This window comes from Ixodes scapularis, unplaced genomic scaffold (genome assembly GCF_016920785.2).
Source record: "Ixodes scapularis isolate PalLabHiFi unplaced genomic scaffold, ASM1692078v2 PGA_scaffold10__122_contigs__length_95168666, whole genome shotgun sequence".
In the NCBI taxonomy this organism is placed as follows: Eukaryota; Metazoa; Arthropoda; class Arachnida; order Ixodida; family Ixodidae; genus Ixodes; species Ixodes scapularis.
In genome coordinates this window covers 72,739,423-72,764,860 of record NW_024609836.1, presented here as the reverse complement: position 1 = coordinate 72,764,860, position 25,438 = coordinate 72,739,423, and the positions used below count along the sequence as shown (strand labels likewise).

Genomic DNA, 25,438 nt, shown 5'->3' with positions numbered 1-25,438 from the left:
CTCCCTGTTTGTTGCACCATTGTCGCGCACACATATAGTCCGCAGGAGACACACGTACATATATTTCAAATATTTATTAAATCAAGTTTACGTTAAAAGCTAAAGTAAAAGAAAAGAACAACTAAAAACGTCAGTATGTATACAGAAAGGTATGGGCACTGCAGCCACCGCATCACAGGAACTCCGAGCACCAGTCGTAGAGGCACTGGTAACAGTCAGACGCCTGCTTGCTGTTGGCGGCGCATACTTCCTTCATCCACTCGATGAAGAGGTCTTTGTTTTTTTTTCACCATCAAGAACTTCCCCAGCACCACGTAGGCCTGAAAGTATAGGCAATACAATTGTAACCAGCCGCGAGGCAATCTCAATCCTTACGACGCTCTCGCCATTGTCGCCGACAGTGTGAGAACGGTTGGGCGAGTCCTTCGAACGCCCGGCTTCCAGCGTGCGTTTCGCGCCTTCCTTGGTGCTTTGGCTGCGCAAGCGCACTCGAGAGACAGGACGCATCGCGCTGGAGGCAGGAATCCGAAGCTACTCCCCGCCGTTTTCACCTTGTCAATGACCAGAGACCCTTTTGCCATTTACAAAAGAAAGCCGTTTCTCTGCGCCTAACAGACTCTCAGTCGTTCTGTTCCGGCACCGGGTCTTCCTGGCCCGTTGACATCGAAACCCCTGGAAAGCCGCGGAGTTGAGGATTCAGCGGGGTCCTCGTGTCGTGCCATTCGACGTACGAGAGGGAACCTGTCGTCTTAAAGGGATACTGACAGGGTTGTTATGCTCGCCGAGATTTTGAGTTGTACGTGACAGATGAGAGCCCAACTACCCAGGACAGAATTTGCGGCTCGAAATTCGGTCCCTTTCCGCCCGAAAACAGCCGATCGAGAACTGGCCGGTTTGAGTCGCGCTCACTCTCTTTTCCGTGGTTACGGGCCGTTTTCTAAGGTTTCGACGCGACCACCAAATTTAATCAAAGTCGTGGGTCATTGAAGGCACACACTCAATACTAAAAATAGAAAAAAAAATATGAAACCCATTTTTCGTGGCTTCCAAAAAGCTGTTTTTCCGGGCTATAGTCCGCGGACTATACATATTTAAAAGTTGAAATTTCTGGCTGTGCGGACTATCTACGCTTGCGGACTATACAGGAATTATGTTTTTCAAGATCGTTTATTATGACGTGACGAATTTTGTGCACGAAAGTGTATGTTAATGATGATTTATGCACATTATAGGCTTTGTTGTGAGCTAAAAAGCAGACATTTGTAAACGCGTGCCGTCTATGAGAAGATTTTCGTGTCGACTAAGCACCAGGTGCGGACTACGCACCGGGTGCGGGCTATCTAAGCAAAATCTTTTATTTTTGACCCCAAATTTCTCCCTGCGGACTATACACCGGGTGCGGACTATAGTCCGGAAAATACGGTACGTTGATTGAAAAAAAAAAAAAGGTTGCACAGACAACCGGAAGCATTGTGTGCGTTCACTGCGTAATTCTCAACACGGCGTCGTTTCGCGTTTCGTGGGACTAGCGGATGGCAGCGGACGACGGGCGTGGGACCTCTACTTCAAAACTGTCGTTCACGGTACCGGCGAATTCAGTCTTCCTTCGAAAGAGAAGTTTTGGACGGATCAAAAGCACTGATATTCATCCCGTACGACACGCCCGACCAGCAAGCCATGCACTTGCAAGACATCGCCGAGCCGTCGCTCCCTTCTCGTGGCTGAAGACATCGCTCGCTCAAACGTCAAGCACGAAGTGCGTACATCGAGTTGAATACGCACGCGTACGGTTTCTTTACTACAGTCGGTGACAGGTCAAGAACGAAGTGAAAGCCCCTCCCACCTATTTTTACTTTAGTAGTGCAAACGCTGGAGAAGAGGCGACCTCCTCTCCACCGTTCGCTCCGCTTAAGTGGAAAGAGGTTAGAAGATGTTGGGGACTGTTTGGGGTACAGTAGAAATGTACCTTATACTCACTTTTAAGGATCAAGTCATGCCCGCTTAGATAGGGCATATGTTTCATTGGAGATTCTTCCTCAGTGTAGCGAATATCGTGTGATGCCCGTTTCATTTAGTGATCACTGTTTAGTTTTGTTTACACTTGCAAGCGCCAGGAAAAAAAGAAAAGCTTTTTGTTGGGAGCTTTGGAAATTAAATAGTAAACTCATGAGCGACGACGATTTCATGGCCGCTGTCAACGATAGCTTAAGAGGTATCTTCAAAGGGGAAGTGAATGACTACGCTTCAAAATGGGAACGGTTTAAGCAAGAAATTAAAATGAAAGCAATGGAAACGAGCGCGATAAAGTATAGAGAAAGAAAACTAAAATCCCTTCTGCGCACTAATCTCGAGTTACTTATTGACGAAGACTAATGCTGTCCATAAAGATGACATAAGTACTTTAATATGTCAGTTGGAAGTTCTAGCGCTACCACAGAGCACTCGTTAGAGCGCGGGCAGGAAAGTTGTTCTGGCTGTTCTGTGGGGAAGCGCCGACGAAAAGAGCACTAGGGGCTGAGAAAAGGTACGCTATCCGCAACGAGATTGCCGAAATTGAAAATCGCGGGGCCGTTACAAGAGATAGCGCAGAAATAGAAAAGGTTTTTTGTGAATTCTACAAGAATTTGTTTTCTCACCTAACCGTTGATTTAGCGAACTTTAAAAGCGAGTTTTTGCTCCTATTTCCGCGGTTAGACAGTGAAACAACTACTTTTTTAGAGGCTGGGATTACCCTAGGTGAAGTAGAAAATGCTATTGAGCATTTGAATCCTGGAAAGTCGCCTGGCCCTGACGGCCTAACCGCGGCCTTTTACAAGGCGACTAAGCATGAGGTTAGGCCGGTATTATGTAGGGTTTACGCTGAAGCATATATGAGGGTAAATTACTACCGCCGTCCTTTTGTCGTTCCCATACAATACTCATTCCCAAAAGCGAGGACAAAATAAAACTCAGGCAGGGGTCGGCGTACCGTCCAATCAGTCTAACAAACGTTGATTATAAAATATTTATGAGAATTTTAGCTAAACGCTTGCAATCAGTGATAACAGACATAGTATGCGGAATTAGAGGACGGACCCTAGTAACGAATATTCATGTCACCAGAAGTGTTCTTGAGTGATGTGACTGTACGCAACGCGTGGTTGCAATGCTCCAGATTGATCTGGAAAAAGCGTTTGACCAGGTGTCACACGATCTTTTGTTTGACGTCATAGAACACGTAAATGTCGGCACAGTTCTGCTTGAGGGTGTACGTATGGCGTACAAAAAGTGCCTCACGTACGAGTCTCATTATGAACAAAGTTGTCACTGAACGCATTGAAGTGTCTCGTTCTGTTCGCCAAGGTTGTCCCATATCACCCGTTCTTTTTTTTGTATCTACATAGAGTCGTTTTGTTGAAGTATTATTATATGCAAAAGTGTTAGTGGGTTTAAACTGCAATCGTGCGAGGTAAAATTGTTATCTTACGCCGATGATATAGCAATATTTTGTGTAGAAAGAGGTGGCATAAGCGAGGCATTGAAGCTGGTGAAAAAGTTTTGCAAATTTAGCGCTAGTGCTGTTAATTGGCACAAGTGTTTAGGATTTTGGCATGAAGATTGGGATGCCCCAAGCCTAGTATATTCGAAAACGTGAAGTGGATAACTACACCAATCAAATACTTGGAGATCCCGTTAGAAGATTATCGCGACAGTGACCCATACTGGCGAGGGCAGGCTGTGGATCTTCGAGAAAAAAAACGGAAAAGTGGAAAAGGTGGGATTTATCGATGTTTGCGCGTGCCACGGTGTGCAATTTGTTCTTTGTCTGTAAACTGTGATATGTGCTTCAGGTCTTGCACTGCTCGCGTATCAACGTGCAGAGATTGCATCGTGTTTTTGTGGTTTTTATCTGGGGATCCACCTGGGGAAAAAACAAGCCGCACGAACCTTTTCAGACGCGTGCGCGCTGGGGGACTCTCCTTGGCTCACCTGTTTTTGCGACAGGTTGTAAACCGCTTTATTTTTCTTCGTGGTGTGAACGAACCTTTTCTGCGCACAGTGTGTCAAGTGCGCCTGGCCAGCTCATTGCCAGAGCTTGTTGTTTTTTTTTTTTGTGAGGGGATGTGAAGGGGGAATTTATGGGATGAGAACGATTCGTCACATGCGCACTCGTCACAGGACGATTCGTCACATAGGAACATTCGTCACAGGATGACTCGTCACGCCGGCAACTGGTCTCATCGAGTGCGCAGGGGACGATAGTAAAATGTAAATTTCCACAAATGCCCATATTCCGTGATCAGGAGTTTCACCACTTCCCACTGTGACATAAACCAATGGTTAGAAAAGCAAATCTTACAATACTCAACATAGGAAAGTTTTTGACACTCAACCGCTTTTCTTTTCTTGATATGATGAAACTCGTGATGCACCCAATGACTATATCCAGCCCAATTGTAGGCGTGCTGGGAATTTTTCCACTCTAATTCGATACTCCCCTCCTTCCTTTAGAAGAATCCGACGGGACCCACCTTGTCGAAGCCTTTCTGTACCAGCCTCTGCCCAAGAACATCGCCGACGCCCGCGAGGTCCGTCACCACCTTCTCGCCCATGGGCTCGGAGACAAAGTTGCGGTGCTTCTGGGAGGTGGACGACATCTCGATCCTACGGCTGGAAATTAAAAAAAAAAAAAAAGAATCAGCACCGCATTTATTTGCACCGCAGATCCAGTGGTCTTAAAATTCACGGAATGTGAATGTTAAGACCACTAAACCTTACAAGTGAATTAAAAAAAAAAAAAGTGCAATGAATCTTAAGATTACTGGATCTATACGGTGCTTGGAATGCTTGTCGACCGGTGGGTTCAGCATCCTACACACTAAACATTTTCACGCCCTTATTGGTGTAAATGGCATGGGTCACAACTCACCCCCTTATTGGTGTACAAAAACGCCCTAGAAAAGTGGTGTTATTTCTCACTCCCTCAAAAACCGGTGTAATCCCTTACACCCTACACAGAAAGGAGTGAGTCTGCTCTACACCTATTCATTAGGGTGTGATGGCAGCAGCACACCCTACCAAAAACGTGTACTGCAGCTAGAAGAGCATGGTGGGTAAACTCCGAGACTAGTGACAAAAAAATTGGGAAAACACAATACTGTCTCAAAATGTCTTGAGACGTGTTGTGTTGTCCCGATGTTTTGTCCTAGTCTTGGGTTTTTTTCACCATGATCCTTCACCAGCTCGCCTGCGCAGTAACTCTCACTTCATTCAGCTACAAGAAGTTATACTAAATGTGTAACACAGCACTTCATCAAAAAGTATTTACGGAGAAATGATTGCTAACAAATTCAAACATGTGGAACACTTTATTTTTTGAATCCAGAAAAAACGTGCATGGACCTCTTCTTCTTTCGCGAATTCGCGAGAAACCAATGTCAAACCTCAAATGCTAACATTTGTGACCCAGTGTTAAGTTTTTGTGACAAAGCTACAAAATTCTTAGAGGTTTAAAATAAATGCACTCAAACTTTAAATAAGGCTTTCCTTCGCCTAAACCTACTTTAATGCTTTCTAGCTCTGCTGACGTAGGCAAAACTCGACAGGCTGGCAGAGACGGAACGACCGGGAGTTGATTGAGGCGTAAGCAGCAGTTCATGCTTGTAAACAGTAAAATGGTCTATTGAGACGGAAGCAGGACTACTACCAGAAGCATGCTTGCAGAGTACTTACAAATAAAACACCGATCTCATGTAATCCGTGATAGTTGCATAATCCGGTTCGGGCACCACAGAAAAATTCGCAAACACAACGTCCAGGATGAAGGCGGTTGCTCACATTCAACGGAACTCTCGCCGTCGCCGATGAGCAGCTCTCTGTCGTGATAGATGCACAATCCGATACGCCATCTCATCCCGTCCGTAGAGTGAAAGTGGTACCAAAGCGGGTACGAATGACGGCAGAAAAGCCGGAGTGCGACGCCGTCTGATGTTGCGATCATCGCAATCAATCGTTAAACCCCCCCCCCTCCAAAAAAAAAAAAAAAAAAAAAAAAAAAAACAGAAAACGAGAGAGTCGCCATTATCGGGGCGCCCCCAACTCGTCTGCCTAAACTTCCGTGGACTGTCGGTCTCGAGGACGACCCGCAGCGGGACGTCTTCTTTTGTGGGACGCAATGATGCGATTGGCCCCCCGAGTCATTTCGGAGCACCTTTTTAGGAGTAGCCAGAGCTCCATTTTGGAGCAGCAAAAAGTCCTTTCGGGGCACACGCGTACACTTCATTTTTATTCGTACTACCGTGAATATTTCATGTGACGAAGCTGGTGTAGGCCTATTAAACTAAAATGCGTTCTTACTTTTACCTGGCCACTTCTGGGAAACCTTTTGTTAGCATCTGCTGCACGGCAAATCCAATTCCCACAAACTAAAAAAAAAAAAAAAAAGGCCGTTTGGTTGCACGCGAAAACACTGTACCGGGTGTTTTAGCGAAAACTGACAAAAATTGCTAAAATTTCGGCAATTTTTTTGAGACCGCATTACTCGTGGTGACGGACATCAGAAAATGCGCGATGCTCACTAATTTGTTCACTCAATAATAAAAAAAGACGACTAAGTTACCTTTTTTTAATTTGTGAAAATAGACAGGTTTCAAATGAAAATAAAAAAAAAAAGAAAACGAAATCAGCAATTTTCACAAAGACTGAGTGCGTGAGAAGAGTATAGACCTTTCCAGAAAAGGGCTGCTGGCCGGTTTCATTTTCAGTGTTCGTGCGTATCGCGCGTGATTTGCTCGCTTTCCGAAGCGACGCACACGCGCGTGCTGAGCTGTGGAGATCGCACGCTGAGCTGTGGATTTGTAAACATTGAGCACTCGTGGAGCAGGTACAGGTCCCCTCTAAGTAAAACGGAGCGGCGACCGAGCAGCATCGCCGCGCTACACTCTAAAAAAAAAAGGTGTCAAGGGAGAGTAAGTGCCCTAACTTACTCTCCTTTAACTCTATCTGCATGAAAGTTACTCTCTTTCCCGACCGCTTCTTTCGATGATACTCTCCCTTAACTCTCCCTCGACCTCGAGAGTAACTGTATGGAGAGTTAGTTTCTCCTCGCGATATCACGGGCTGTCGATAGATGGCGCCGCTATGGGTTCGGCGAAGACGCACGCGACTGAGTTGCGGTGAGCGGACGTGTTTCCTGGTTCTCCTCGAGCATCCGAAGCTAAGTGCCAGTTTTTCTTCTTTTCTCTCTCTTTTTTTGAGAGTTGATTGGAAGTGACTATGCGGTAGCAGTATTAGGTTTGAACAGCAGCAGTTAACGTTAGTTTCGCAAAGTAGGCTCTGTTTGAATTTTTGGCGGGAAGGGACGGTTTGTTCCCGGTCTAGACATGGGTCTAGATTTGGGTCGGCATGACAAGGGTGGGGACGAGTTGGTGCAGTGCGAGGGGTGTGGGAGGTGGTGTTACCTGGAGGAGACGGGTTTCGGGAGCCTGGAGGTGGCGGCGGAGGTGAGTTTCGAGTGTCGGCTTTGTGTGAAGCTTCAGCAGGTAACTGGGGAATGGGAGGGTAGAGTTCGGGAGATTGAGGCCCAGCTTAAGGCAGAAGGAGAGAAGCGGGTGGGTCTCGAGGCCCAGGTAGAGGAGCTGACTAGGCAGCTTAATCATGAGAGGGAGCAGCGGGTCGGCCTCGAGAAGCAGGCGGAAGAGCTGGGGGAAGTATGGAAGGCGGGTTTAGAGGAGCGTAAGAGGGAGTGTGACAGTAGGGTAGAGCGCCTGGAAGGGGTAATTCGAGCGAGTGAGAGTAGCGAGGGAAGAAAGGAGGAAGTGTCAGTCCTAGCGGGACGAGCCACCAGTCTGCAGGCTGGGGTCCCTGGTGGTCGGGAGTCCGGCCTGTTGGCAGGCGGGCTCGACGACGCTGGAGAGCTGATTGAACCTCAGCTCAATGGCGCCTTCGAGCAGCAGGCGTCGGGCAGTCAGGTGACAGGAGATAAGTCGCAGGACAAAGGCGCGCAGGCACCAGGGGGTTCTAGGGTACTGGTAGTGGGGAGCTCTAACGTAGCACGGGTTAGGAGGGGTGTACATAACAGGGTGAAGGGAGACCAGAGGGTAACCGTAGAGGTCCAGCCAGGGAAGTGTATGGTGGATGCTATGACCGCAGCACGTGAGGGGGTGTGGGATAACCGGGAGGGAAGGAACCTAGTAATAGTTCATGCGGGGCTTAATGATGTGCTGAAGGGTAGGAGCCAGAACCTCGGAAAGCAGCTAAACGTGGGAATACGTAAGCTGAGGGACGTGTCTGAGAATGTGCATGTGGTTGTGTGCACCATTCCAGAAGTTCGGGGGCAGTCCGGGTTAACGGAGAGGAGGGTTGTCGAAGCCAACGGAGTAATTAAGGGTATGAGTCGACAGCTTCGGTACGACGTAATGGAAGTAAACAGAGAAGTGTACGAGGCTGGCTCCCGCCCTTTTGCAGATGGCATTCACTACAGTGAGGCCACGGGATACAGGGTGGGGGATAGAATGGGCCGCACGGTGACTGCTTTTTTGGGGGGACCGAGGGCCCTGGGGGCACTGAAGTAACTGAAAACCCAACAAAGTCAGGAGAGGCACCCAGGGTTAAAAAGAGGAGAAAACGTAAGAGCAGGTATAAAAAAACAGCACAATCAGACATTGGATATATTAACATGCAGGGTGGTAGAAATAGGTTAAAATGGGAAGAGGTAGAGGAGCAACTAAGAAAGGAGGATTTAATGGTGTATGGGTTTGTGGAAACACATCTCAGAGACATGGAGCAGCCACCTTGCAACCCTGACTATGTGTGGGAAGAATGCAACAGAATGGAGGGAACGAGGAAGGGAGGTGGAATTGGAGCATTTATTAAGAAGAATATGAACTTTCAAAGGTTGAGAAAGGAGTGCGCCGAACACTTGTGGCTGAAAGGAAAAGTCGCTGGGGAATCAACAGTCCTTGGAGTGGTTTACTTATGGACAGGGACAGGTGCTAAAGAGGAAAACAGAAAAATGATTGATTGCATATCAAGAGACATTAGTGAACTAGGGGAAGGCTCCGAAATAATTATTATGGGAGACATGAATGCCCATATTGAGGGTCTGGATGGGTATACGGACTCAACTGGAAGCATATTACTAGAACTGGTGGAAAAGCATGATTTAGTTTTATGTAATACCAGTCAGAAGTGTGACGGGCACATAACTTGGGAAACTGGCAATCTACATTCAACTATAGATTACGTACTCATGTCACACAAAATATATGGTAAGTTACAAGTAATGAAAATAGATGAAGAAGGTTCCAAAAGTCTTGGTAGTGATCACAAACGTATTAAGCTGAATTTTGCCAGAGAAGTAAATGCTGAAACTAGACAACATAATTCAAAGCAAACTTTCTGCAGCGACAAAGAGTTGGAAATAGTTGTTGAAAGAATAGAGGCAGCAGTTTCAGGGCAACGGCATACAGATTGGACCTATGAGAGCCTAACTAGGCTTTTTGCTCTAGAACTAGACAAAGTTAAGAGTAAACGAAAGGGGAAGCAAGGACATAGACCAAAAAGTTGGTGGGACAAAGAAGTGAAGCAAGCGATACAAAAACGTCAGGAAGCCTCTAGAGAACACAGGTATTCCAAGCGTAGTGGGGAGTCCGAAACGGAAGTAAAAAGAAAATGGGACAATTTTATAACATGTCGCCGAGAGGCATCCAGTTTGATCAATGCGAAAATTCAGAGAAAGGGTGAGGAATGGATGAGTAATGTAAGTAAGAAAGATAGAAACGCTGCCAAGAAGTTTTGGGAGCACTTGAACTCACTCGGTGAAACGACGCAAGCTAGACAGAGGTTCATACTCTCGCATCAGGGAGATCAATTAGAGGGAGATGATGCGATACAATATATAGGAGCAGTGATGGAGGAGAAATTTCGGGAACGGGTACATGTGGAAGATAGGAGAACCGAAGGAAGTAGCAGTCCAGTTTGTGACATCGCGGATTTTGGACAAAGAGAATGGGAAAAGGCGGAACGAAGAGTCCCTAGTGGCACGTCGACAGGCACAGATGGTATCCCTATTAAGCTGGTGAAGAATTTGGGTCCTAAATCTAAGGCAAAACTAAGGGAGGTAGTGAGTACCATGATAACAAAAGGAAATATTCCAGATGAATGGAGGCTTAGTAGGATGAGTATGATATATAAGGGAAAGGGAGATAAGTCTGACATTAGGAATTATCGTCCTATAACCGTGACACCGGTTATTTACAGGTTGGTAATGCAGATTATAAAGAACAGACTGGAGGAATGGGTAGATTGCGAGGGCATACTGGGCGAGTTACAGAACGGGTTTCGAAAACAAAGAAGGTTGGAGGACAACTTATTTTCTCTAACACAGTGTATAGAAATAGCGCAAAAAGAAAACAGACAGCTCTGGCTGGCATTTCTGGATATCAAGGGTGCCTATGACAATGTGAACCAAAGAAACCTGTGGGACATAATGGAGAACTTAAACCTAGATGAAGGACTAACAGCACTATTAAGGAACATTTACAAAGATAACAAGGTGATTATAACATGGGAAGGAAAGGCGACAGGGAAAATAGAGATAAGACGAGGCCTTAGGCAGGGGTGCCCGTTATCGCCTTTGCTGTTTATGTTGTATCTGAGAGGACTGGAGGATAGGCTAGAGAAGAGTGGGCTTGGGTTCAACCTTTCTTACAGTAAGCTAGGCCAAAAAATTCAGCAATCCTTACCGGGATTGATGTATGCGGATGATATTGTACTAATGGCTAACAACAGGACAGAGTTGCAGGAATTAATGAGCATCTGTGGTAGGGAAGGAGAGGAATTAGGTTTAGAATTCAGTAGCGAAAAATCGGCAGTCATGATTTTTAACGAGGATGAAGTTGAGAGGCTGAAGATACAGAATATTACAGTTGAGAGAGCTAGTAAATACAAGTATCTAGGAGTATGGATATGTGATGGTGCAGAATATCTCAGAGACCATGAAAAGTATATAATAGGTAAGGGCAACAGAAATGCAGCTGTGATGAAAAATAGAGCACTTTGGAATTACAACAGGTATGAGGTGGTGAGAGAGATTTGGAAAGGGGTCATGGTGCCTGGCTTGACTTTTGGAAACGCAGTGCTATGCATGAAATCCGAAGTGCATGCGAAACTAGAAATAAAACAGCGCGGAGTAGGTAGACTGGCTTTGGGGGCACATTGCAAAACGCCAAACCAGGGAGTACAAGGAGACATGGGATGGGCATCATTTGAGAGCAGGGAAGCGGTGAGCAAGGTAGAATTTGAGGATAGGTTGAGGCTAATGGACGGGGAGCAATGGGCACGAAAGGTTTTCAGCTATTTATACATGAGGAGTGTAGACACCAAGTGGAGACAGCGCACTAGGAAATTAAGAGGAAAGTTTTTGGGCTATAGCGAAGATACGGAAGAGCAAGTCTCAGTTAAGAAGAAAGTTAAGGCCACAGAAAGAGATCGGTGGCTAGAGGGAATGCAGACAAAGACGGCTCTGGAAAGCTATAGATTAAACAAAAGAGTTATTGCCAAAGAAAGCATTTATGACAATTCTAGGGGAAGCTCATTGCTGTTTGAGGCAAGAACGGGTGTTCTGCGAACCAGAACATACAGAGTGAAGTACCAGGAAATTGATACAGTGTGCACTGCTTGTGGAGAGGAGGACGAGACGGCTGAGCACTTGATACTCTACTGTAAAGGGCTTCACCCTATGCCTACTGAAGACAACATAGATTTAATAAAGTCATTGGGTTTTAGAGACAGCGAAGGGAGAGTGGATTTCAAGACTGTAGAGATTACCAAGCAAAGATTAAGTGAATGGTGGCAGAAATCGAGAGAAAACTAGGTATTTTCTTATTCACTGATGGCAAGGGGGTTTCATAGCCTCACTTTCTTTGCACTGCGGAGTGAATATAGATTTCACATTTAAATAATCTAAGCTTAAATGGTAAAACAAAATGGCTAGGTGGCGTAAGCTACCGCCCGATCCAAAGGGCTCAGCCGTATTCATCCATCCATCCATCGCAAGTTCGACGCTGTTCGGCGCAGGTATTTTTTTCGTTTTCTCGGGGAAACCTTTTTTTCCTATCCGCTTTTCTTTTTTTCTTTTTTTCTTCTTCTTTTTTTTTTCTTTTTTTTTTGGGGGGGGGGGGAGATGGGCAAGGATGTTTTAATAAATGAGTTGGTACAGCCTGCCTCGACGGGTTTATATTTCAGTATTTATTAACTTAATTATTACCTGCGGCAGGAAGATCATTGGAGCGGGGGACACTCCTTTATCCAAGCAATAGGCAATTAATGTTTTTGCTACACAGATATATTAAACAATAAACATATAGATCAGTGTGTAAACGGGTGTATGAGCGGATGCTGACGCGCGTGTGCGATTATGTTTCGTTACATAAGTGCCTAGGGTTGTTATGTAGCCCAGGGATGTTTTTGGGGCATTGTTATATTTTGGGGGGGTCGTTTCAAGTTACTGCTGAGCCCGACCTCACTGATCGTAGGAACAGATATATGTATAAAAAAAGTATTTTTTCCACATTCGCATTAAAAGCAAGCAAAGAGGGAAACCTCCCTCCGTGACAGAAGAGGTCGGCTTCGCGCGGTCTATTGCATACGCCACGTGACGACCATTTCATAAAGCGTCGCCCTAAACACGGCGTTCGTTTCGAAGCCATGTATAGGTTCAAAAAACCTATACATGGCGGCAAGCCAGGTTTATGGTACGTGACACTAGGGGCTCCCTTATTTTCACCGCCGTGGAGAAAATAAACGACGGAGCCAGAGCGTTTGGAAAAGTTGTTAGCGATGATTTCACAACTTGTTACGCGGTCTTTGTTTTGAGTCATTAAATAAACTTGGCTTGACTACTACCTTTTTTTTCAATATTTACATTTTACTTTCCGAAGCGCGGGAGTCGATCAGTCTTCTGCTCTGTTCAAGAAAAGCTCTGGGGGGTTAAACCTTTAACTCTGCACAGTTTGCTACATCCTTTAACTGTTTTAACCTCGCTCTCCGAAGCTCCCTTGACAGGAAGGTTTTCGATATAAGGGAACATTCAAGATCGCTGCTCTTTTCCGCTGTTCATCAAACAGTTCCTAATGTACAGCGGAAGCACCGTGTAGCATTCCGGATATCGATATTTGTGGTACGGATCTCACTGGCTTTAAATATGGATACATTAGTGTGTATTACAGAAGTCTTTTTTCGCTGTCCAACAGAGCCACATTTAAACTGCCATTGAAGGGTTCACCTTACGTTCAGTTGATTCTACACAGCAAGCGATAGCTCAATTATTTTGGGGGAGAACGTAGACTGCTCTATGTCGCCCTATACGATATGTTAAAAAGTATGCTAAGCTTCTTATGTTCAATGTCCCCGAGGTACGAAACACGGACGACAGAAGCTCAGTTAAAATGAATGAGCGAAAATGTCTATATGTTCTGTAACTAGCGGTAGCTTCCTCCATCTAGCATGGCCTTTGGAAAAGCCTGTGTCTAGAGTGCCGTGGTACTGTGCCCACGTCCGATGGCACTCTAAGCACGCATTGGAGTGCCGTCCGAATGCCCTAAATGGGCTGTACAGAAGACGTGGGTCAGCGCGTCCCGAGAAGCATAGCCTGCCGCATCCGTGAGCTAAAGAAATCCGATTCACAAAAAATTTTTCACCATCGAAGGGCTTCGGAAGTGAGGGAAGTGTCGCAAGCGGAAATTTAGAGGACCCAGAGGAAATTAGAGAGTAAATAAATTTAGAGGAATTTAGAAGATAAATAAATCTGTCTTTTAGAGACAGCCAAATTTACTTATAAGCTGGGTCTTGGTACCAATCCAGCCAGCTAAAAGTCATGATGTGGAAAGATTGTGAACTTTAATTTGGTCTCCTGTGTTTGTTAGTTACCGAATCGACAACAAACCAGCACCGACCAACCAGCTCTTTTACGACGCAAATATTTTCACGAAAAAACTTTAAAAAAAAAACTTCGAAAAAACAAATAAATAAACACAAAAAAGATAGTGTGGAATGGGCATGCTGCGGAGACTAAAGTTCGTTAATATTTTTTTTTCTTTTTTTTTTTTTTTGTATGGAGCATTATTGCAAGCTGGGTGCAAGGTGCGCAAGGAACGAGCGAGGCGCCCGTTGAGTCCGGATTCCCTGGATTACCGCCTTCGGAAGCACACGCTGTCCTCAGTTATCTAGCAGCGCCGGCAGGAACTGATACGGTATACATCTTCGTACGGGAACCTGCCTTCCGTGGGGTTCTCCGTTCTCTTCTTGCAACCCACACGTTATCGGTGGCTCGAGTGGCGCAACTCTCTTCCTAAAAACGCCACCAGATAGCACTAGAGTTCCTCGATATGCTTCTCCGAAGGGGGAGCGTAGGATACAGTAAAACCTCATTATAACAAAATGCGATATAACAAACTAATGGATATAACAAAACAATCATAATTCCCCTTGCTTGCTAATAGTGGGAAGAAATGGACATTGGCTATAACAAACTAATGGTTATAACGAAATAATTACGATCGCTCCTTCAAGTTTGTTATAACGAGGTTTTACTGTATATACAGGAAGTCTAGATAGCACAAGGGGCGGTGCTCATCGACAACATTCCTTGCTCGCCCCTCTCTCCCGCTTGCCCTCAGCGTTATCTCCACGTGCGATTCAAACACCTAGGGGTGTTTATCGGATTCGGAGCAGCGTTTGGCAGCTCGAGACGCCGAGAGTAAACAAGAAGGACGAAGGACACCGCGAACGGCACGCGCGCATGCGCAGACGGTACTTATCAGTTCCAGCCTGCGCTGCTAGATGGCGCAGCGATGCAGTTCGCTGTAAAGCCCCTTGATAAAAGCGTTTTTTTACAAGTACCGCCAACCATTGTTGTGGAAGCGCGCGGGACACGTGCCATGAGCGGGTGCTCCGCCGCCATTCGCTTCCAAGGCCCGCTCATTTCAGTGCTGCGCCGCCATTTGCTTCCAAGAACCGCTCGAGACATGGGCCTCGTGCACTCGCACATTTGACGCTACTTGCAAGACAAGCGCAAACACATCGAGGGGCTTTAGTTCGCTGTTTGCTTCGGCTCTCCGTTTTACTTTCAGGGGACCTGTACAAGGCTGGGGCCTCGATAAGAGACGGAAAAAAATTGCGCGGGGGCCATATCCCAACCGCTAGCCTTGTATACCTGCTCCACGAGGGGTAACTTTAGTGCACTACGCTTCTCACGCGGAAACTTACTGATTTATTTGTTTTCGATGATGCTCAGCAGTATGGAATTAAAACCATGTCTATTTTCTATAGTTAAAAAAGTTATATATATATATATACCGCCACAACGAGTAATATGGTCCCGCAAACATTACCCTTTAACCTAGAGATAGGAATACACTAATTTTCGTACTTTTTGTCAGTCTTCGCTACAAAACCCGGTATACGCGTAGAAACAAGATGCTGGTTGATGAAAAACAGTGTAGTTTTATGTGAGAACTTACTGTAGGCATAAAATAAACTGTAAACCAGATAGTATGTTTTTCCGAAATAATGCTAGAATAGAGTAAATTTGAACACACAAATTGATGTTTTATTAGGGTTCTGAAGGTTTGTCATAAAATTGAACTTATTAATTCACATTAAAAAAAAACATTTTGTCATTCGATTATAAACAGAAATTAAGTTTTATATGTAGAACTTGTAGGAATCCGCGTAACCGCCGCCGATACGCCAGTTCCCATGTGGTCCGTCAACAACGCGAGTCCAGCCATGGTTCTTTCACGGGAGCGGGGTTCCGCTCCCTTTCCTTGGCTCATAAAACACAAAACTCAAAACAGTTGGCTCAAAACACTTGGTTCACAAAACAAATACACTTGACATTACGCAAAGATTCACACTCGCACATAAAGCCAAGGCTAAGCACAAAGAGGGCCCCCAGGCCTCCTGTCCCGCGATTACCCGAGATTCCGTCGCACGCTAACTATAGGTGGCGCCACTCATTTTCCAAGATGGCGGGTTTAGTGAGGGTCAGAGATGCGGTCCGCTGTTGAGCCTGTCTAGCGTGCTGGCTTCTGTGAGCGACATAAATTATTTCTGGTAATACGAGGAAGCTAATGTTTTATGAGCGCAGGTCACCTCTTTAACCTGAAAACAAGAACGGTGTTTAGCGTAATAATTACGGAAGGATGCGCGTTTTAATTCTGGAGCGAAACCGAAACTTACCTCTATTTTGGATTTAATTTCTCGACAGAGGTCTTAATTTCGGATTCTTTCATGACTCAAGATGTGTCTCATATCGTATTTACTTAGAAAAGTTGTTCGCAATAATGACAATTATCCCAGCACAAGAATAAATGAATAATTCCAATATTTACAATATGTACACGAAACGCATAAACTAATGAACGCTGCTTTTACTGCAACAACCCAAGACGGAATCCGAGCTGAAGTGTGTGTGTGTTTTTATAGCACCGCGTGGACGCGTAGGACTTCATGACATCCAGCGTTTAACTGTTTGTCTATCTTGATAACTGTGTCAGAGTTTTTCATATGCTAAAAAGAAAACAAAATTATACCTTTCTGGAAAGACTATTATGGTTAAAAAGAGTATTCTCGTGATCTTGGCATTAATTAGAGGCATATATACATTGCCGCGATTAGTATTAATAATAATAATATTAAAATTCACACATTTGAATAAGTAATTCTTCAAGCTCTAATATAATTTGTTGCTTATGATCTAATTTTAAACGCACGAAGAAATATGACAATGAAAACTGTGCCATAACTGGTTCCAATTGCTGCATTTTAATTACAAATAAAATAAAAATAGTCTAAAATCAATGAAGACATCTATAGCTAACGGTGAGAAATCCATGTAAAATTACATTAATTGTGGGTAAAGTATATTGTGCTATCAAAGTCGCGACTTTTTACAATCGGCGAAACGTCCAAAATCGCCGCCAATATACTTCCAGACCAAATGCCCAAAAGCTAAAAAAAAAAAAAGGCTTTTTTTTAATTACTAGTTTTTTCATAACATTTATTTACTTTTGTATTTGCTCGCCGTCGTTTTGCCAATCTCAGCCTTTCCAGTTCGAAGGAACGCCTACCTGCTTGCACGTCTGCTCACTGCAGCACGTTTCATTGGCGTCGGAGGCCGGTGAAACAGTAGTGAGTTTTAATATTGCATATACGAGCGAACTCAAGCCCTGTGTGTTTGCGTTAGCTTTGCGCGTTCCACACTGCGCGTGCGCGGAGCCCGAAATCCCGGTCTTGGGTGGCGCATGGCGATGAGGCGCACGCACCCAACGTGGGGCACGCATCTCTAATGCAAACGCACACCGCTTGCGTTTGCTTCTATGCGCAATACTAAAACTCTCCAGTAAGGTACAATCCCATACCGGTTGCAGCACTACGTTGGGACAGTGAAGAGTGTTGTTTGCATTCGGAAACGACATTTCGCGAGCCGTGATCGCGAGCAGTTCCGCCATGGCCGCTGAGCAGGAGAATCGGGGGACCCTCACTAGAGCGCTTCCCGTTTCCGCCGCGGGAGGGCGAGCGTCGAGCTGGAGTCCTAAGAGGTTCTTCGCCCCCTGGTATTAGCCCCGAGTAGAGCCACTCGATATGGCAGCGTAGCTGCCAGAGTAGCGCCACGCTTTTCCCTGTGCCGCCTCTCACCGTGATTGGTCACACGCGGTACCATAGCAACGAGCTAGCTGAGCTGGCTCGGTTTCCTTAGCAACCGAGTGACTACTCGTCACGTGACCTCGCAAGAGCCGTGATGTCACCGGTAAGATTGCAGCGCCCAGAGCTGGTGGATACGAGTTTGTTCGGTGCGCGGTAGTCGTAATGTGCCGCTGCTTGCCGACGATTTCGGACTTCTTCATGCTCTCTGACGCAGGTATAACGTGGACATCTGAAAGAATGTGACTTTATACCTTTTCTGTGCAAGATCGCTCAGGATATTAGCACCTGTGCGACAGGATCAGTCATATCGCCGTAGCGGTGCTCGTATTCCTGGATGTGTTCGAGGATCGATAAGACATTTTGCATGCAATTTTCGCATACGCCTAGCCTTGTTTGAACGTTGGAATGTCTGAGAATCAATGCGAATTTTATGCGTCGCATGTTGGACCTTGGGGAAGTTGTTTCAGCCCCAGGTAACCGCGTAATCACAAACTTTTAGCGAGGAAGCTCCTGCGATCTTTACGTCTTGTACTAATCAACGATCTTACGATATAGCTTTTAGGATAACATTTTCGCATTTTCTAGCTTCCTTTGAATGGTGGAATTTCTGAGAATCGAAACGAAAGGTATACGTCGTGTGTAGGGCCTAGGGGAAGCTGTTTCAGCCCAGGGTCACCGAATAATCACAGCAACTTTAAGGGAGGAAGCGCCTGCGACCTTTAACCTTTTGTACTAATCGACGATTTTACTAATTGACAGTTCTGAAGACTTTGATAAACGTCCTTTCCTTGCAATAGCTTGCATTTGATCGCAGTGTTTTTTTTTTTTTTTTTTTCAAATGACAAGCAGGCGTTTGCTCAAATGACGTATATGAAACGACCTGCTCTATAAGAATGCATCAACACACACTATTAAATTTATATGCTCAGAGGTGTGTTCGTCTTTGTAATTAACAAGTTACAGACAATTATTTTTCACGAGTGTAATATTTATTTTCTGTAGCTGGCCCCGTTTTGTACTCATTAATGTCCGTGTGCGATGATGCTTTCATCATGTGTGTATGGTCCTAAATATCCTCTTTGCAATGCCTACAGAAGCCAAAATGACGCCAGCCTACAGCAGCTCACGCATTTGACACGAAAACTGCGTCACTCGGACGTATGCGCTCGTCAACAATCAATTCGTCGATGAATATTTGAATTCGCGTTCGTGGCCAATGAGTGCACATGAGTGCACTTGCGAATGACAAGTTCTATGGTGCGCTTAAAGCACGGTGGAAGCTTCGGGTCATCCCACCGGTGCCCTAGCATGTCACGACCGCGTGATGCCACTGTTCTCTTTTGAGTTGAGGATTAAAGCTAAGGAAGAAGAAGTTAAAGAATAATTTCATGGCCCCTTTAACACGGGTATACATGCTACACCAGATAAAAATATTGACATTTTGCATGCTGGTAAACTTCCGGACGACCACTTGGCCTGTCGGCAAGAACACCTCATATCCGGCGTCCGTCTCTTTTGATGGCGTTAACAGTCCTCTGTAGACCACCGTGCTGTCCTTCTTGGTTTAACCCCGTCGACTGTTCATCGCCCCGAAACGAGGGTGATACCGTCGTCGACGTCGGTCCCCGCCAGTCGGTGAGATAATCTCATCTTGAAGAAGTATGGTGCTAAGCATACATTCTCTTACTATGGGGCAGTCGAGCAGCAGTCATGTCCCAAGGCAATCGTCCTGTCGTGACCGGCGTAATCGGATTTTGTTTCATAGGAGCGAAGTCCGAAAGTACAAGGGCGGTACGTTCGTCCCACGAAGCCGCCGCCATCCCGGCGGCGCGGAAAGCCACTCGCCTTGTCCGTGCACGCTGCAAATCGTCTCATTTCACAGAAGAAACAGGCGCCGCTCCTCCAGAGGCCAGTGCCGTACCGCCATGCAAAGCGTCTTTTAGGTCTTTTACCACTTTACAATTAACGAATGGAGATATCAACTAGATAAAGGTTGCCGCCCGGCGTCGCTAGCAGTACGGTTACCATAGAAACCTCCCAGGCCCAAAATGGAGATCACTATAGGCGCTTCTGACGTCGTGTATCTAGATAATTTTGCGTCGTGTCGCTACTCTGGCAGCTACGCTGCCATATAGAGTGGCTCTAGCCCCGAGAAGTTCGCGTGGCGCCCCCTTACGGCAAACCGGGGTGACGTCACGGCGAGGAGAGAATTTTTCCCCGGCTCGCCCCGCTCGCCCTGTGGAGGCTGTGACGACGCCAGCTGTCGGCGCGCTCGTTTCTATTTAATTTTTTTTGGCGTGTTTTTCGTAGGAAGTGTAATTTTCTTTTTTTATGTGCCGTTATTGATGTATGACCTGTAGCTACAGGCGAAACTTCAACCAACATTTTAAGCATGGTTGACAGGGCAGGCAACGCATGAATCGCAGCTGGTATATGAAAATAAAGAAATATGGCCACAATTGCAGGAGCATCACTATAGATTTACATCTCGCACAATAAATGATGCTGATGGTCTGAGTGAATTGGCAGGTTATGTATACTATTTTTTGTTTTGTTTTGTATCTCCGTTTTTAAACAAGATCGCCGAAGCAGAAAAGCTGCATGCTGCTCGGGCAACATGCTAAATACAGTCTGGGCCATGGGAAGAGAATCACAAGTAAGACAGCCCAAGTGCAGGGGCAAAGTAAAAAAAAAAACAAGGAACATTTATTATATACATTGCTCGCATTTGACCTTTGCTGGATACAGATAGTATTTCAATGGACTACACGGGTGATATCTGTGGACTTGTTTATATCAACCCTCAAGTAATTTATAACAAACGTAAGCGAAGGTGTCTAGCTCGTTATTAGTCCTTTAAGCCCTAAAATTGAGATTTTACTTCAATCGAATTGTCGTGAAACTAAAATACCAGAACCTTTTCTCACGCAGACTGTCGCCCTTCAAGGGTTCAACATTTTGTGCTACTAGTGCTGCAACTACCACTTGACAGACGTTCAAATGCTTGCTTTTACTCCTGTTTTTCTCTGTTGTCAGAAAGTTCAGCTGCAGGGAGTTTGTAGGCTGAGGAAGCTTTTGGAGACCTGCAGCAGTGTCTCTTTTAATTAAAAATGACAATTCAGACTAAAACGGTGTATTTTCCGAACACCCAAGCTGGAATAAAAATGTCAGGAAAAAGTATAAACATTCCAAATTATGGCATTATTGCTGTGCATATTTTGGGCAGTTCAATACATATCATACAGACAACTGCGGGCAATTCGGCCGTTTTTGCTGCTACCATACAAACTAATTTCCAGTAATTGTGCATCTTCTAAGAAATATGCCTGCGTACGTGTATAAACTATACAATTGATTTACGAAGAAGCTACACTTATGTAAAACAACCCTGTTCCACGAGCACTTCAAAGATAATCAGACACAGGGCCTTTAAAACATCCGCGAACCAGCGTATGCAAAGTGGCAGCGCAGAGTCGGGATCGCGAGCTAATTTGCCGACCACCCAAAGGCCCATGATATAAATGCCACTTCAAATGCCTTGAAAGCGGGATGTAATATCGTCCTAAATCATGAACATGCAAGGGACAAAATTCCAGCGTCTGAAGCACTTGCGCCACCGCTCCAGCGATCCTTCGCAAAATTGCCTTGAGTCGTGTGGACGGGCGGGGAGGTTCATCGGCGGAATTGCCTCCGCCCATAGCTTTCGGGATTTGTAACCCAATTTTAAAGATAAAGGGGACAAGCAGGCTTATAAAATGTAAGGAAGCACGTCAATATCGGCCTAACTCAACGTCTTGTACACCGGGTAAACCAAGTCCAGCTCCTCGAAGAGCTTGCGGCACACAACGCCAAACCAGGAAACCGGCGCTGGGAAGCGAGCCGATGCGAGATCGCGGAGCGGAGTCCCCTCCCTGACGTCACGGTACGCCTCACCCAATCAGGGCGCGGCGACTGCAGCGACGCTTGTGTTCGCTCTCGGGGCTAGAGGTTTCTCCTCGCCCGCCGGATGGATGGATGAATCCGGCTGAGCCCTTTGGATCGGGCGGTAGCTTACGCCACCTAGCCATTTTGTTTTACCATTTAAGCTTAGAATATTTAAATGTGAAATCCAGTGTGTCGAACCGAAAAAAATACGGGTTCGGTTACGGTTCAGGTAAATTTATTTTGTTCCGGTTCAGTTCCGGTTCGATTAATTCGATCCGCGAACCGGTTCGCGAACCGGTTCGGAAATTATAAATGGCAAATTGCAGCATCAAAATAAATTACAAATAAAAATCTGAAATCAGCACATACGAAACGGGATACATCGTAGTGTAAGGCTCAGGGATTTCTACCAGGAATGGTTTCTTTATTACCTCACCGACGTTTACGCATTCGGACTTCATCTAATTGGGTCCGACGCAGTAGCTGTAAAATCCGCGACCTCCTTACAAACCCACTTACAAGTAGAACTCGCTAACTATCACCTTCGGTAACTCAAATTAGACCCTTAAAGAAGTTTTCATTAAACAAGATACGGAATATGAAAAACACTTCACCGAACGCAACGCCAGAAGGACGTAATAGGATAAATATTAAAATAGAAGAGTTCGCTGTCTCACAAATATGTTAGCTTCTAAGTGCCTATACGAAACCGGATGCATTATTATCAAACTCCACAGCCTTTTCTTTTCTCATTCCGATGGAAGCAAGCTTCCAAGAACTCGCGCGTTCTAGAAACGTGTTATGAAATGAGCACACAGCAGCATTTAGGATTTACGAGATTGTAGGAAAATAAAATCCCGTGACGCGATTTTTTTTTTTTTTTTTTGCAGAGCTTTTTAATTTTTTTTTCTTCCGTGCAAGCCGCGACCAGCGCAATACTGGTTCCTATGTCAAGATTCATGGATGCAGCGTTTGTCAAGATTCATGGATGCAGCCTTTATATTCCTAAGACTGAGTGGAGAAGAAAAATATGTAAGCGAGGTGTGTGTCAGTTGACGGCACTTAAAAAAACAAATGGCATTGATAGCACATTCATTGTCAACAGCGCGTGGCCGAACCGTTTTGACATGAGCCGGTAACCGTTATTTTTTTTTCCGGTTCAGTTCCGGTTCGGGTTCATCGCGATAACAATATAACGGTTCGGGTTCGGGTTCAGTTCCGGAAAAAATACCGGTTCGGTTCCGGTTTTCGGTTCGGTTCCGGTTCGACACCCTGGTGAAATCTATATTCACTCCGCACTGCAAAGAAAGTGACGCCGATGGATGGATGGATGGATGAATACGGCTGAGCCCTTTGGATCGGGCGGTAGCTTACGCCACCTAGCCATTTTGTTTTACCATTTAAGCTGCAGCGCCGATGGATGGATGGATGAATACGGCTGAGCCCTTTGGATCGGGCGGTAGCTGGATCGCCTGCAGCGCCCCATGGCGCTGCAGGCGCCATGGGGCGCCTGCAGCGCCATCCAGTGGCCAGGAGAGAAAACGACACGTCGAGAGCCGGATTCGGGATCCCAATCAACCCCGCGGCGACACGACCATGCGATCGTCTCTGAGGCGAGGCAACTGCATAGCCGCCTCGCGGCAATGATGCCAGAATGGTTTGGTGGGCGCCCTCGTGAATGCACGGTGCGCCATAAACTCCATGATAACAAAAATCGGAAAGTGAATGACAAATATACTGCTTAAAAACAATTCAGCCAAACTGGTTAAGCGTACCCCCAAGCCTACTTCCACTGTTTCAACTGATTTATTTTCAATTTATTTTACTGACTGTACCTCAAACACGTAATACCCATATTAAGATGGTCACTAAACAAGATTGTTCAAATTAAGAATAAACCTATAGAGCAGTTCATATAAAGCATATTAAGATGGTAACTAAACAAGATTGTTCAAATTAAGAATAAACCTATAGAGCTGTTCATATAAAGCTTCTTGCAAGCACCCTCGCTAACCATAGAAGTTGAAAAAAAATATCGCCAGAGCATCGTAGTCTATCATCAATAATAGCTGTAGTTTTATTTTGAAATTTTTACTGAAAAGTAGAATTGTTACAATAGCACTCACCAAGTTCTCTCTCTTTTTTTTTTCTCTTTATTTTTTTTACTATATACCCGTCGCTTGCAAGTTTAACATATCCCGCTTTTGGGTGAGAGTTTTTCTCTTAGCACGCGGGCGCACTGCGGCTAAGCAAGATAAGAAAAATCGCGACGGTTACTTCGCGATTGTTTCACTGCAGTACACAGAAGAGCGGTGAGAAGCGCACTCAACAAAATTACTTACCCGCCAGGGCAGGCAGCGGACATGACTCGATATTGCGAAACTTCCGAGTACTGCCAGTGTTTGAGAGAGATATCAAGGCAAATACTATTTTGTGGCAATATTCGAAAGTTCTAAAAATTTTGCACAAGCCTACCATGACGATCCGGACATGTAGAGGGGGCCTCAGCTATCATCTACTCGGCATTCATAAAGTGAAATCTCGGCACAACGTTGACACAGAGTCTCCACATTTTGGCTAAACGTAGCAGGGTAAGCCCTTTGGCGCAGTTTGGCACTAACGCTGCAGCAATTATCCATGTAAACACATCGATCGGAGACGCGTTCCAGGGACCTAGCTCTACGGAGAGAAACCGAAACCAGTCGGGGCGTCGCCGCGGCCCGACTGGAAGAACGATGACGACTGTACCACTGAGACCGCGACCGCACACCAGAGAACGCACCAGAAAACGCAGCAGCGGCGAACGTTGCCGGCGCCGATCCCGAAACCGAAACTATGTAGATTCTGAAACCGCAACTATGTCAGTACCTGGTAATGGCGCGTTCGTGAGAACTATGTATTTACCGAGATCCGATCACGTGAGGAGAAGACTCAAATGCCGCGCTGGGAAGTAGACGTAGCACGCGCCCCGGCGTAAGTTTCCCTGCTTTTGAGCGCGCCGCCGCTATTCGCCGAATTCAGTCACGCGAGGAGCAGACTCGGCATGCCGTGGAGGAAAGCTGGCGCTACGAGGATGAACGCGCAACTCGGGCTCCCGTAACTAGGTATACCTAAGTAGGGTGACCAGACGTCCCGTTTTGGCCAAAACAGTCTCGCTTTTGAGGTCCACTTCTGCCGTCCCGTCTTTTTGTCTCAGTATAGAATCGTGTTCCGTTTTCTCAGGAGTACATAGTTTCGAAATTGGCACCAAGCGAGTAGAAGCAAACCGAAACTATGCCGATTCGTTACAAGTATATTTTACAAAAATAACCGTAGGTACTTTAAAATATTTACCCAGAAAGTAAAATTTAGAACTGTTCTTACCCACAAATCCCTTTTTTCTCGCGAAGACGCGTGTGTAGAAATATCTTTTTTTTTTAAGTTACTGGATATAGCACAAATGTAGAATCATGCAGATACAGCACGCATGTAGAATTTCATTAAATTTTTCTCCCAATCTCAAATTTTAGTACCCCCCCCCCCCCTTTTTTTTTTTTTTTTTTTCTCTGGGATGTCCCGTTTTTTACCTTGAGGAATATGGTCACCCTATACCCAAGGTACACCAACACTGCACCCCTTGTAGTTTCGGCCACTTTAAAAACAGAGGAAGCAGGCAGATGTGCTTCGAACAATGCTTACTTACCGTTGATGCGTACCGAAACGTGAGCGTCTTGAAGGAGTCTGATCCTGAGTCGCGTCTTTTTGTAAACTATGGCGCACTCTCGAAACCAAAGCAACCCCCGCAATCTTCGTACACCTCCAGACGGCAGCGCCAAATCTCCCCTAG

The 25,438-nt window shown here is 45.6% G+C and overlaps 1 protein-coding gene across 1 annotated transcript; it reads right to left on the bottom strand.

Annotated features, from left to right (window-relative positions):
* Positions 1-55: 55 nt before the first annotated feature.
* Positions 56-25,438, bottom strand: LOC120840934 (barrier-to-autointegration factor). The gene is given in 4 exon segments (XM_040211728.2): positions 56-284; positions 286-320; positions 4,512-4,650; positions 25,295-25,438. Coding segments are annotated over 3 exon segments (273 nt in total). The 5' UTR covers positions 4,638-4,650; positions 25,295-25,438; the 3' UTR covers positions 56-172.